General features: G+C 48.8%; 3 protein-coding genes across 3 annotated transcripts in view; 1 reads left to right on the top strand and 2 right to left on the bottom strand.

The window, feature by feature from the left end:
• Positions 1–13210, top strand: part of pard6gb (par-6 family cell polarity regulator gamma b) — a 78780-nt gene that overhangs the window by 62162 nt on the left and 3408 nt on the right. The window lies entirely within an intron of this gene.
• snrpd1 (small nuclear ribonucleoprotein D1 polypeptide) lies at positions 316–3388 on the bottom strand. The gene is made up of 4 exons (XM_083685137.1): positions 3268–3388; positions 2525–2601; positions 1638–1829; positions 316–549 (listed from the first exon to the last, which is right to left on the bottom strand). Exons 1-4 carry the CDS (start codon positions 3279–3281, stop codon positions 470–472), a joined length of 363 nt encoding a protein of 120 aa, XP_083541263.1. The 5' UTR covers positions 3282–3388; the 3' UTR covers positions 316–469.
• Positions 6447–13210, bottom strand: part of LOC310815303 (ankyrin repeat and IBR domain-containing protein 1-like) — a gene marked incomplete at its 5' end in the record, with an annotated part of 15057 nt that continues 8293 nt past the window's right edge. Inside the window, 11 exons of the mRNA XM_083685037.1 lie at positions 6447–7499; positions 7583–7614; positions 7700–8931; positions 9302–9425; positions 9821–9898; positions 10164–10215; positions 10853–11031; positions 11728–11873; positions 12281–12347; positions 12589–12675; positions 12781–12915. Of these exons, the coding sequence (XP_083541163.1) occupies positions 6575–7499; positions 7583–7614; positions 7700–8931; positions 9302–9425; positions 9821–9898; positions 10164–10215; positions 10853–11031; positions 11728–11873; positions 12281–12347; positions 12589–12675; positions 12781–12915 (3057 nt within the window). The 3' untranslated portion in view covers positions 6447–6574. The remainder of the gene's footprint in view (positions 7500–7582; positions 7615–7699; positions 8932–9301; positions 9426–9820; positions 9899–10163; positions 10216–10852; positions 11032–11727; positions 11874–12280; positions 12348–12588; positions 12676–12780; positions 12916–13210) is intronic.

Genomic DNA, 13210 nt, shown 5'->3' with positions numbered 1-13210 from the left:
AGTGCTAGTGAACCTGACTGACCACTTCCATTCTCGCAAGTCATGTGACCAACTAGCATGCTATCTATGGTTACCATGAAACACACCAGAAGAGCTTTACTTGAGGAGGAAAATGTGTTAATACACAATGACAGATAAATACACATCCTTACATGCATCTGAAATTAATCATTTATTTCAAGTCATGACCATAACACTTCTTAGAAATTATCACATTAGGCAGCTACCAGTCACAGAACTTAAATGTCTGCATACATCTACACTTCAAATGCAATTTCAGGTATACATACATCAGGCAATAAAGCGCAGACAATGTTCTGTTTTTGTGGATTTTAATGTACAAAATAAGAAAAAAAAAACGCACTTGGGAATCACAAAAGTTTCCATACAGAAAAAAAACAAAAAACAGAAAAAACGAAATTCCTGTACAAACAGTGGAGGATGACTGACAGCTGCTTTGCCATGGCGATCATCTCCTGGGTCCACCTCGGCCTCTGCCCCTTCCTCTGCCACGCCCACGCCCTCTGCCACCGCGACCACGACCAGCCACTGAGAGAGAGAGAGAGAGAGAGAGAGAGGGAAGGAGGCGAGAGAGAAACAAAGATAGAAACGGGAGAGAGAGAGAGAAAAAAAGAATGAATAAGAGGCTCATTAGCCAAATCAAAAAGACTCATGGCTGGCTTGTGTCTGCCCAGAACAGTAAACTCTTGATAAACAGTGACATGAGGGGACTGTTGTGGATGTGTGTGCGTTAACTAAACCAGATTTAAATTACAGGTATCAGGAGTGATAGGAATGTATGAGCAGAAGGAGTGGTGAAGGGAAACACACATTGTGGGGTGGTTTCCAAACCCAGCTTAGGGCCTAGTCTTGGTCTAAATCCTACTTTGAATGGTGATTCTCCAATGTTTTTTTTAGTCTAGGACTAGGCTTAATCTAGTTCCAGGAAATGGGCCTTTACTGTCTGTACTGATCAGGAGTGATCCGAATGTATCTAGCCCTGTTTCTTGGACTTGCTTGTCCAGGGTCTCAGTATCCAGCAGAAACCCTCCCCTCTTCCCACAACCGCCAAGATCCCCATTACTGACCGCACACTGACATCTGATCTTCTCTTGTCCTGTACTCTTCATCCAAAGTCCACCAGCCTCCCTCCTCTCTGTCTACCCTCAAGTGACGTCTCTTTCTCCTCCACCCCCCCCCCCCTCTCTCTCTCATCCCAATCCCACAGCCCCCACCAGCTTTCCCTTGAGCTCAGGCGATACCAGCCTCCCTCATCTCCCCTTCGTGTTCTCTCCTCTTCCCAGCCTCCCTTTCTTTCTGCACACCCCTCATCTTTCCTCCCTCAGTACTCTACACACCACCTTCTCTCCTTTTACCTTGATCATCTACTCTCTCTCGCCCCCCCGCCCCCCCAGCTTCTCTCTTTTTGCATTGTGTCTACTATGCCCACCAGTGGAGGCTGGTGGAGTTTGAAAATCAGAGGACAGGCTCATTGTAATGGAACAATAACATTCCTCATTCCATGCATTACAATGAGCCTGTCCTCCGATTACTACCTCCACCAGCCTCAACTGTTGTACCGTAATCAGTCTTTTCTCCCCCCCCCCCCCCCATTCCTCATCTCCCCCTGTACTCACCAGCCTCTCTTTTCTTGGACTTGACCTTGGGCTCAATGTCGACCAGCAGAGTGTCCAGCGGAAGGCTGTCAGGCAGGATGAAGTAGCGAATGTTGTTGCCACGGATACTGAGGGACTCCAGCTGGGTGGGTTCTCTGTTCTTCAGGGTCATTTTCACAGCCTTCAGGTGGGTGTTCATACTCACATCCACACCTGGGGGGAGAGACACACATTTAGCTGGTTAGATGTGTGCCTCAGGCAAACACAGCGAGCCCCCATCTACATTTACAACACCAGCATAGCAGCCTAAATGGGTCTTTGTTGAGTTTCAGTGCATTTAATAAGTCCTTCTCTTATCTCTGTTCCTTCATAAGCACGGATCTGAAAACACAGGCTACGTTAATGATGGTGGCCAACCACCATTACAAAACACAAAAGAATGAAAGTACAGGTTAGGTGAAGGCAACAAGAAGAGACGGCTACTAGGAAACGCTGCCATAGGGTTTTTTTACATTACATTTATGGCATTTAGCAGACGCCTTTATCCAAAGCGACTCACAAACAAATACATTTGTTTAAGTGAGTGAACCATCTATCCATTAGTTATCATAAGAAAAAGTAATCTATGGTAGGACCAGGGGCCATTGGCAGTCACAATGCTAGAAGATGGATTTTTTTTATTATTATTAAACAGGAGAGAAACTTGTACAGGGGGGTAGTGGGGGTGAAGAGGTCTTTAGGAGGGACCGTTAAGATGTAGCCTGAAGGTTTTCTTACATAACAGTGCAGATTACAGCAAGGAGAGGAAAACGAGAGAGAGAAATACATACTAGATGATCGTCATGCCAATAAAGCAACTCTGAATTGTACTGAGAGGTGGATGGGGGGAGAGAGAGATCAATGCATACCTGTAATAGTCCCATGGACCTGAGTGCCATTCTTCAGCTCAATGGTCACAGTCTCATGACTGAGCTTCATCAAAAACCTATAAGAGAAAAACATATAGTTATTACTAGATAGTACAGGCGAATATTATGTGGCAACATTGCAAGGTACCCTTGCGTTCAAGACAAATCCTCAGGCCTGGGCACAACAAACGGGCTAACCAACTTCCCGGAGACAATGGATGGCAACTTGCTAGCTAACGTTACGTGCGGGTCTGATGTGTATTATTTGTGTCTTACATATAAAAAGAAAAATAGGTTGAAATGCCAAGCCACATCAGACGAGCTTGACAAAGTGTTGATCCATGTATTACAGCTCACGGGGGAATAGGTAGGCAGGACTCAACACAGGTTTGCTAGGTAGCTCTTGCGCAAGTTAGCAAGCTAGTACCTTGCAATGACAAACAACAACATTGGCTAACATTGCTGCACATACACTTAGATAGTTAGCCGTGCAGAACACTGTAGGCATCCTGCAAATCACTGAACGCTTTCTACGGTGCGTTTTCGATGCTATTAGCCCATTTTATCCAGACGAAGGCCAGGTGAAGTGGCTTCCATTCATTCCAAACAGCGATCTGCTTCCCGCCTCTGACCCTAGCCGACTAGCTTGCATACCAAATCTAAATCCATCTAACGACATCACTTGCTATTTTTCACTGTCCTTTGGAGCATACGACAGATAACCATTTTCAAGAGATACTTACCGAACGAGTTTCATGTTGGTGATGGATAGTAGAGAAAAATCCTCCACCAAAGAGAAAAAATTGCAGCGTACAAGTGATACACACAGGCCGCTGTTGTATGAAATACGTTCCGGTCGCAAAGTCCACAGCGTCATAAAAATGAGACCGAATGAACCAGGAAATGAAAAGGAAAACAAGAGTGTTTCTAACGTCGCCCTCTGTTGGTTGGTAGAACTCATCGCATGTGAAAGCAATCAAATCAGAGACGGAAAAACTGGAAAAACGCGGAGTAAGTGTGTGCACAAAATCTGTCTCAACAAAAGGAAAAATCCCTGCTGTATGCCTATGGGAGATCTTCTACACTCTCTGGAAGTATCCATAGTTAATATTTAGTCATTAATTAATTAATGACTAAATACGTACCGACTCAACTGTACTTTGTATCCTGGACAATGAATATGTGTGTGTGTGTGTGTGGTACCGGTACTTTCATTGCTCTATGATGCTATTCAGACCCCTTGTTGAATGCATGTACTGTCAATTGTTATAAATGAGTGTTTGCAAACTGCAAAACTGTACAAGTCAACGTTATCACAGAAAACTCCATTGCAACAGTAAATTATTTTTTATGTTTTTTTTCTTTTATTGAGAGTAAACTTTTCACTGATACTTCCACTTATTGGCCACACATCAAACGTTGCTTTCTTTCATATGGACTGGGAATGTATCAAGTATAGTCTATGAAAGTGCAAATTACATCTCAGGTTTATGGTTGCCTTTACAATATAAAAAGAATCAGAGGGGTTACAAAATATGACACAGCCACTTGCCTTGACACACCAAAACCAATATAATAATCTAACAAAAGAAAAAAAAAAACATGGAATAAAAATCATAATGTGTACAGCATTAATCTTAAACATATTTAACAGTAGTGTACATAACAGACCCAACACCCAAATCCAGACCACTGAGACTAAACCAGAGGAAAGGTGCACTACACCCAAGATGGTTGCATACTACAATGGAGGTCAGAGGTCAATACCCGGGCTGCAAGGGTGAAGCAGTGGTCGTCATTCTGATTGCATTTCAAATCCTGTTCAAACAACTACTTTTATAAAGTAGAACACAACAACTTTCAAGTCCAAATATGATCTCAGAAATGATATTCCAATCTCTTTTTTTTTCAGTAGATCCATACATATAGAGATATATACATATATGGTAAACTACACATTATTGTCTTCCATAACCTTTACAGTATTCAGTGCTAACCCTTTATCACACCAACACAAGGCAAAAAGTACAAATCCTGTAATTAGCCAAAGCAGCACCATCACTCCTGCTTCCAAAGCACACCTCAAAACTAGAGGCAAACCCAACCCAACCCCAACCATAAGCAGTTATTTGATTGGCTGAGTGACTAAACACAATCTATGCATGTAACACAAATCCTAGCAGGGAATCGGATTTATCATCAGGCTGGAGATTAAAAACAGGAGTTTGGACAACGGACAAACTTTCAGCTGGATGTGTTGTGGTCGTGGCAGACAGTCAAACCAAAAAGGTGTGTTTGTTGTTTTCTAATGTTGCTTGGAGCTCTGTATGAAAATAGGTGATCACACAACGAATAGACTTGAAGATTGATCAATCAATAAAATCAATCAACAAAATATAGATTGAAATGAAAGGCACACTGACCCAGCTGCACTACCCCCTTCCCCAGGTCTCTCTAGAAATATTATTAAAGATTTTATAAATAGAAAATAACATAATGTGACCATCAGCCACCATCCCATACCTCTCCATATCTCTGGCTGAGCCCCCCCCCCACCGCAAGCCTAGTGTCTGTCCATCAGTAGTGGAATGGATATGAACAAATACAATTTTTAAAAAAATGCTTTAAAATGCCTTGAATACATGATTTGTCAGAACACACACCTCCTACCTATAGCCAAACTGAACCGGACTGAACTTTGCTTCGTTTCACTTCCTTGAACATCAGTCTGGACCTGCTCCCATAGAGAGGCATTTGGATTGGCTGGAAAAAAGACAGTAGCCGGTCCAATCAAAGTCCCTTCAGAACCCGTGGGCGGGTCTAGCAATGCTTGTTGGTGTTCTCATTGGCTTTGCATAATGCCCCTCATTAATGATGTAGGCACGAATGGTTTCAATGAGGCAGACTCCAGACTGGTATTCAGGGAGGTGAACCAGAAGGTGACAGGGTACAGATGGTGACAGGGTACAGAAGGTGAAAGGGTACAAGTGACAGGGTACAGAAGGTGGCAGGGTACAGAGCACTTCACATGTACAAGAAGACGTGCTCTGTCCCCCCCGAGGCAAACGCCTGTGCAATGACTAGTAGTATACTTCAGTCATGACAATCGTAGACATGATTAATAGAAATGGAATTGGTCCTCTCTGATTGTACTCCATCACAGCAGCACCAGGACATGAACAGTATCTACCAGTCAGACCTCAAGGCCCAATTCCAAACCAACCCCTAGCACCTTCTCCCCGAGCCCTTTGTTGACTCCTCATCATAGATCTCTAGGATAAACAGATAGGTGTTAGCGAAATACCTCTGATTGGCTAGTAGGTGATTCCACTATACAGCATATATACAAGTACATGGGATTGAGTTAGGGACGAGGGGTCGGTTTGGATTTAGACCGATCCTCACTCCTACGATAGGCAAGAGGGAAAACTCAAATATGAAATATGGAGGAAGATGACTAAATGAACACAGGGAACATGGAGGGGAGGAAAGTCAACCATTTTCTCTAGATTGATATCGGATTAATGTCTCCCGCATCTGTCTGGGAGACCAGTGGCTTTCTGTTGAGGCGCTCTCAGTTTAGAAAACTCTCTCTCGTGTCAACTGTTTGGGAGGAATCTGCCTGCGCTCAGAGCATAGGTCGTTTCCATCACACAAAGCAAGACATCATTATTAGTGGACAGAGTTTTTCCGCTGTCTTTAGATTCCACACAGTTCCAATACGGCAATCATTCTCCAGGCCTGAAGGGGTCTTCTAGTGAAGCTTCCATTGAGACTCATAAGTCTCTTCTTTCCTCTGTCTCTTTGCTGCTCATCCCTCTCTCTCTCTCTCTCTCTCTCTCTCTCTCTCTCTTCATCTCAGCTATTCCATCTCTTCCCTCGTTCTCAGCGCATCCTGCTCTCTCTATCCTCCTTTTCTCTCCTCATCTTCTCTCTGTGCTGCTCATCACCCTCTCTCTGTCATTAACACACTCTCTCCTTTGCTCTTTCTTTCTATCCCTCTCTCTCTCTCTCTCTCTCTCTCTCTCTCTCTGATCAGTCTTCTGTACATCACACCAGGTGTACTTGCTCCTCCCACTCTTCAGGGGATTGGTCCTCTTCTGGCGGAGGGGCGGGACCTGAGTCTGTCTCAGTGGGCGGGTTAACATCACCACAGTGTGTGTGCAAGCGCGAGTGTGTGTCCGCTGCGTCCAGCGACAGGTCCGACACACACCCCGTGTCCACACACTCCTGCTCACACTCCCCACACTCCAGCTCCAGCGCGCTGGGCCTCACACTCACCGCCCCCAGGCTCTCCACAGTGCAGGGGGAGCCGGCTTGCCCTCTCCCCGCCTCGCCCTCTCCCTCCTGGGGCTGCCAGAGCGGGGCTGGGGCCTCCCTTGTGGAGCTGGACTCTAGCTGGGTGTGCGGTGGTGGGTCCGAGGGTAAGTCTTGGGGGGAGACCGTGGGGGAGTCGGTCTCTGTCTCTGTGGTGGGGGGGGAGTCTGTGCTAGCGGAGGGGATGAGGGCAAGGTTCTGGGGGCTGCTCTGGGGGTTGATGTGGTGGAACCAGGCCATGATGTTGTCCAGCAGCGCAGCGCTGGCCGTGGGGTCCAGAGGCTCCAGGCAGTCTGGGTCGCTGGGGGTGAAGGCACCCCCTGGAGGAACCACGGGGGACAGCAGGAGCTCCGGGGAGGAGAGGCACAGCTGGGCCTGGGCATGGGGGCCGGCTGGGACAGCAAGGTAGGGGGCGGTGGGGGGGTCGAGACTGGGGGGGTCTGGGTTACGGGTGTGGGGGTTGGTATGGTCTGGATTCGGGGTGCGTTCTGGGGTACATGAGGCAATATGGCCTGGGTTTGGGGTGTAGGAGGTGGTATGGGCGCGGTTAAAGGGGAGATCTGGGGTGCAAGAGGGGTTATGCCCAGGATTTGGGGTGCAGGGGAGGGCGATACTGGCGTACGGCTCTGGGTTGGGGGTGTAATTGGAGCTGTGGTCTCTGACAGGGGGGTGGGGGGTGTAGGGAGGGGTGTGGTCGCTGACAGGGGGGTGGGGGGTGTAGGGAGTTTTGGGGTCTCTGACAGGGGGGTGGGGGGTGTAGGGAGTGTTGGGGTCTCTGACAGGGGGGTGGAGGGTGTAGGGAGGGGTGTGGTCTCTGACAGGGGGGTAGGGGGTGTAGGGAGGGGTGTGGTCTCTGACAGGGGGGTAGGGGGTGTAGGGAGGGGTGTGGTCTTTGACAGGCGGTTGGGGGGTGTAGGGAGTGTTGGGGTCTCTGACAGGGGGTTGGGGGGTGTGGTCTCTGATAGGGGGTTGGGGGGTGTAAGGACTGTTGGGGTCTCTGACAGGGGGTTGGGAGGTGTAGGGAATGTTGGGGTCTCTGACAGGGGGGTGGGGGGTGTAAGGACTGTTGGGGTCTCTGACAGGGGGTTGGGAGGTGTAGGGAGTGTTGGGGTCTCTGACAGGGGGGTGGGGGGTGTAAGGACTGTTGGGGTCTCTGACAGGGGGTTGGGAGGTGTAGGGAGTGTTGGGGTCTCTGACAGGGGGGTGGGGGGTGTAAGGACTGTTGGGGTCTCTGACAGGGGGTTGGGAGGTGTAGGGAGTGGTGTGGTCCGGGTCAGGAGTATAGAGGTCGGAGTGGCAGTGGTCTTGGTCTTGGTTGTGGTCGTAACCACAGTCTGGGGTGTACGAGGTGGTGGTGGTGGTGGTGGTGGTCGAGGAGTGATCATCCTCACTGTGGTCGTAGCTGTGTTCGGAGGCGTTGGGGACGACGGTGACAGTGGTGTGGTCGCGAGGGCGGTCGCGGTCGTGCATATAACGAGTGGTCAGATGGTCGTACGTGTGGTCGTGCGTGGTCACGTGGTCTTGGTCCTCGCTGTAGCTGTGTTCGGGGTCGTAGGGCGTGGTGATTTGTCCTAACCTCATCAGGCTGTCTCCCAGCTGGAGCAGCTCAGCGTTCAGGGAGGGCTGGGGGGGAGGGTGGGGGTGGGGGTAGGGGTAGGGGGGAGGCAGGGGGGGACGGTTGGCGTGAGGGGGAGGGTTGGGGTTGGGGTTGGAGTTGGTGTCTGTCCTGGTGGTGGAGGAGGGCTCCAGGAGGGAGGGGAGAGAGGAGCCACTGGCACCCAGGAAAACGTGCATATTTAGGGGGTCCCCAGTCTCGCTGACACCCCCCACCCCCACCCTAGGCCCCATACCTCTCTCCATCCCTCTCTCCAGCCTTTCACCCAGCCCAGACTCCTGCCCCATTCCTCTCTCCATCTCTCTTTCCATTCCTCCCTCCATCACTCTCTCCATCCCTCCCTCCATCCCTCCCTCTATCCTCCCCTCCATCCGAGACTCCTGCAGGGACAGCTGGATAGCCAATAGGATGTTTGGGTCGTCTTCGTCCAGGGAACCCAGCGCTCGTCTCCGCCCCTCGCCTCTCTCCTGGCCCTCTGGAACAACAACAACAACAACAAGGGGTCAAAGGTCAGGTGCACCGAGGATTTAGAAGGGTGTGTTTAGATATGTGTGTGTGTGGTATGAGAGAGAGAGAGAGAGTGTGTGTGTGTGGTGTGGTATGAGTGTGTGGTGCGATATGAGTGTGTGTGCGTGCGTACAATATGTGTGTGTGTGGTGCGGTATGACAGTGTGTGTGTGTGTGTGGTGCGGTATGAGAGTGTGTGTGTGTGAGTGTGTGTGTGGTGCGGTATGAGAGTGTGTGTGTGGTGCGGTATGAGAGTGTGTGTGTGTGTGTGTGTGTGTGTGTGTGTGTGTGTGGTGCGATACGAGTGTGTGAGTGTGTGTGTGTGTGTGTGGGCGTACCTGTGTTGTCGTTACTCTGGCTAGGTTCCGGGGTGCTGCTGTTGCTCCTCAGACTGTGAACGCTCAGCATGTCCCCGCGGCGACGGGGGCGGTGCCTACGACGGTACTGGAAGTCTGCGTACTCCTGTCAATCAAATAGCACATCTGAGCTGTCATGTCACTCAAGTCAGGTGGCGTCTGGAGGCCCTGATGGAATAATACACGTTCTCGGAATCTAAGGACGGCGATGTCAGATTGACGGCAGGAATGTTGTTAGTGAGTGAAGCTTAAGGAGGAAAAGTTCTGGAAGAAACGTGTTACTTGAAGCAGAGAGAGAAAAATAAAACGTTTGAGCTGACAAGACATGCACGCAGCATGCAGACGTGTGTGAATAAAGACGTGTGTTTGTGTGTGTGTGTGTGTGTGTGTGTGTGTGTGTGTGTTTAAGCGGATGCATATGTGTGTGAGTGTGTGTGTGTGTGTGTGTTTAAGCGTATGCGTGTGTGTGTGTGTGTGTGTGTGTGTGTGTGTGTGTGTTACCTGTGCCTGTCCTGCTGTACTGTGATAGCTTTCTCTCTGATCACCTCCTCCCAGCACTGAGGAGTGACTTCTCAGCATCTTAACACACACACAACCAGACAACGTCAACTTCAGCCACACACACACACGCACACACGCACGCACACACACACACCTTACCAACATACAAACATACACATCCTCTCAAACACACTACACGTTACTGTGCATGTTACTTTATGCATTTTTTAGCAAACCATATTAGTTTAGCATAAGCAAGAATAAGCAAAAGGAGCAGGAATAGAGAGCCCCCGTAGAGTAGAGAGGTTGATGGTGTCTGGTTAGTTAGAGGAGCTGGTCCTACCTCTGGAGAAGCAAAGCCCAGGTACTCCCAGTCCCACGATCCTCCAGGGAAACTGAAACACACACACACAGAGAGAGAGAGAGACAGACACAGAGAGAGAGAGAGAGAGAGACAGAGAGAGAGAGAGAGAGAGACAGACACACACACACACACACACACACACACACACACACACACACACACACACACACACACACACACACACACACACCTGTTAACACTGGGCAAAAGCATTGTATAAATACAATAATGAATGTAACGATTTAACCAAGTGATCTGTCAGCAGCATTCAGTTATGTGCCAACACCTCTACAGCTCTCCCTCCACCACTGGCTCTTTCTTTTTCACTCTCCCTCCACCCCTCCTTCCCTCCACCCCTCCTTCCCTGATTGTGACACTGAAGGTGAAGAGCTTACTTTCCCTTTTTATCCCACTCAATTTGTCCTTTCCTCCTTTCACTCTCTCCAATCCTCTCGCCCTCTACATTTGTGTGTGTGTTTATACATTTGTGTGTGTGTGTGTGTGCGTGTTTATACCTGTGTCTATAATGTATGTGTGTGTGTGCGTGTGTATTTCTACGTGTGTCTGTGTGTGTGTGTGTGTGTGTGTGTGTGTGTTTCTACGTGTCTGTATGTGTGTGTGTGTGTGTGTCTGTCTGTATGTGTGTGTGTGTGAGTGTGTGTCCCTACTTCCTGCGTGGGGCCTCAGGTGAGTCGTTGGGGGCCACGCCCCTGGCCACGGAGGCCAGGAACTCCCCCCTCTTCTGCTGGACCAGGCAGGCGGCGCTGACGATGCGGTGGCAGGGGGTCCGCAGGTACGGACGGTTCACCTTCTGGGCCAGGTCCTCCACCACCATCTCCAGGTCAGTCTACAGGGCACATCACAGATCAACAGATCAGTCTAGCAGGGGAGATCAGAGATCAGTCTAGCAGGGGAGATCACAGATAAACAGATCACAGATCAGTCTAGCAGGGGAGATCAGAGATCACAGATCAGTCTACAGGGGGGGATAACAGATAAACAGATCACAGATCAGTCTAGCAGGGGAGATCACAGATCAGTCTAGCAGGGGAGATCACAGATCAGTCTAGCAGGGGGAGATCACAGATAAACAGATCACAGATCAGTCTAGCAGGGGAGATCACAGATCAGTCTAGCAGGGGAGACTAGAGATCAGTCTACACAGATCAGTCTCCAACCACATACAGTGATATGTCTCTCCTCCACCCAATAATATTCTCTCCATTTAATATCCCCGTGTTCTTCTTTTCCTTGGTTTCTCCTCTTTTTTCCCTCCGTTTCATCCGCAGGACAGGGAACCCACTGATAACCAGCAGGTCCAGCAGGTTTTTTTACTTTACACTTGGCATTTTATGCCTAAGGGTTAGGTTACGGAGAGGGGAGGGGGGGGGGGGTAGGGGGGTAAGGAGGAATCTGAGAAGTTACTGGTTTGGACCTTTGTACATGTTATCTGTGAGTCACTTTGGATGAAAGATGATAATACGATTATAAGAAAGGAGCTTTTGTTTCAATAAACAGGGTTCACATGGACATGATTCCTGACCTGCATGAGTTCAAAGATCTCTTTCTGTGTGCTGCGAGGCTGGAGGAAGAAGCCGTAGGGGTAGGAACACTTCAACACACGCCTCGTCTTCAACAGCTCACACACTCCGTCCTCTATAAACCTGGTGTCTGGAGGGGATCCCTCACCTGAGGACACACACACACACACACACACACACACACACACACACACACTTGTTAGATATGCCTGGAAACAGACACACACACACACACACACACAGTCCCCTATAAACCTGGTGTCTGGAGGAAAGCCCTCACCTGAAGACACACACACACACACACACACACACACACAGACACAGACACAGACACAGACACAGACACAGACACAGATTTTAACAATGGGCAAAAGCATTGTATAAATACAATAACCTTTAAAAAGCGATCAAAAACTGACAGTCTGACAGAAACTATATCCTATTTCCAATTAGAGAATAAAAGACGGTCCTTTAGGTCTGTGACCATAGAGTTAGAAACACTAGAGGTGGGTGACTAAAGTAATACTTCCTACATCCATTCCCTCTGTGACTTACGGCCGATGAAGGCTCTGCTCAGCTGCTCCATCTTCTCTTTGGCTGTTTTCAGCAGTTTCTGCTCCAACTAGAGAGGGGGGAAAGAGAGGGGGGAACGGTGAGTGGGAGAGAAGGGAGAGAGAGAGATGGAATACAGTCTTTAAAATGTCTGAGAAGTTGTGAGCACGCAGTACAAGTTTACCGTGGTATGATCAGGTATTGGTGGTTGTGGTGATGGGGCCCCCTTGTACTGTAGCTGTGTTTGTGGTTCTTTTAGTGTGTGTGTGTGTGTGTGTGTGTGTGTGTGTGTGTGTGTGTGTGTGTCTTACCTTGTAGCTGTGTTCATGGTTCTTGTAGCGTGAGTAGTAGTGCATGAAGCGGTCAAGCTCCTGAAAACTCTTGTGCTTCTTTTCAGCCTGGAAGAAAAACAAAACACACACACACACGTCAGATGCAGTATTGGTTTAGTGTGTGTGTGTGTGTGTGTGTGTGTGTGTGTGTGTGTGTGTGTGTGTGTGTACCTCCACGGTCATGTCCTTGGACTGCTCCTCTAGTTGTTGGATGACCTCGTAGCGTGTGCAGCGGTAGTACCCTCCTGTTGACGAGCTGTGCTTCTTCCACTCCTCCAGACAGATCCAGCAGAAATCATACTTACACTGGGGACAGACACACACACACACACACACACACACACACACACACACACACACACACACACATCAACACTAGAATGGTAGACATACAGATACAGCAGAGAGGACTTTAGTTAAGAGTATATGACTAGAACTACCGAAAAACGTGTTTTTTACGAGCCCAGGTATTTGTTGGCGATTATTTGCCACCGAGCAAACCCGGCGCGTTTTGGAGACCGGCGGTTATTCTGTTAACCCTCGTCACTGTTGCAAAACTGCTGCTCAAACCGGCGGTACAGAGCTGAATATATCATACCGA

Source organism: Argentina silus, assembly GCF_951799395.1.
Source record: "Argentina silus genome assembly, chromosome: 14".
Classification (NCBI taxonomy): domain Eukaryota; kingdom Metazoa; phylum Chordata; class Actinopteri; order Argentiniformes; family Argentinidae; genus Argentina; species Argentina silus.
Note: the sequence above shows the minus strand (reverse complement) of the source record. Positions and strands in the feature narration are given on the sequence as shown.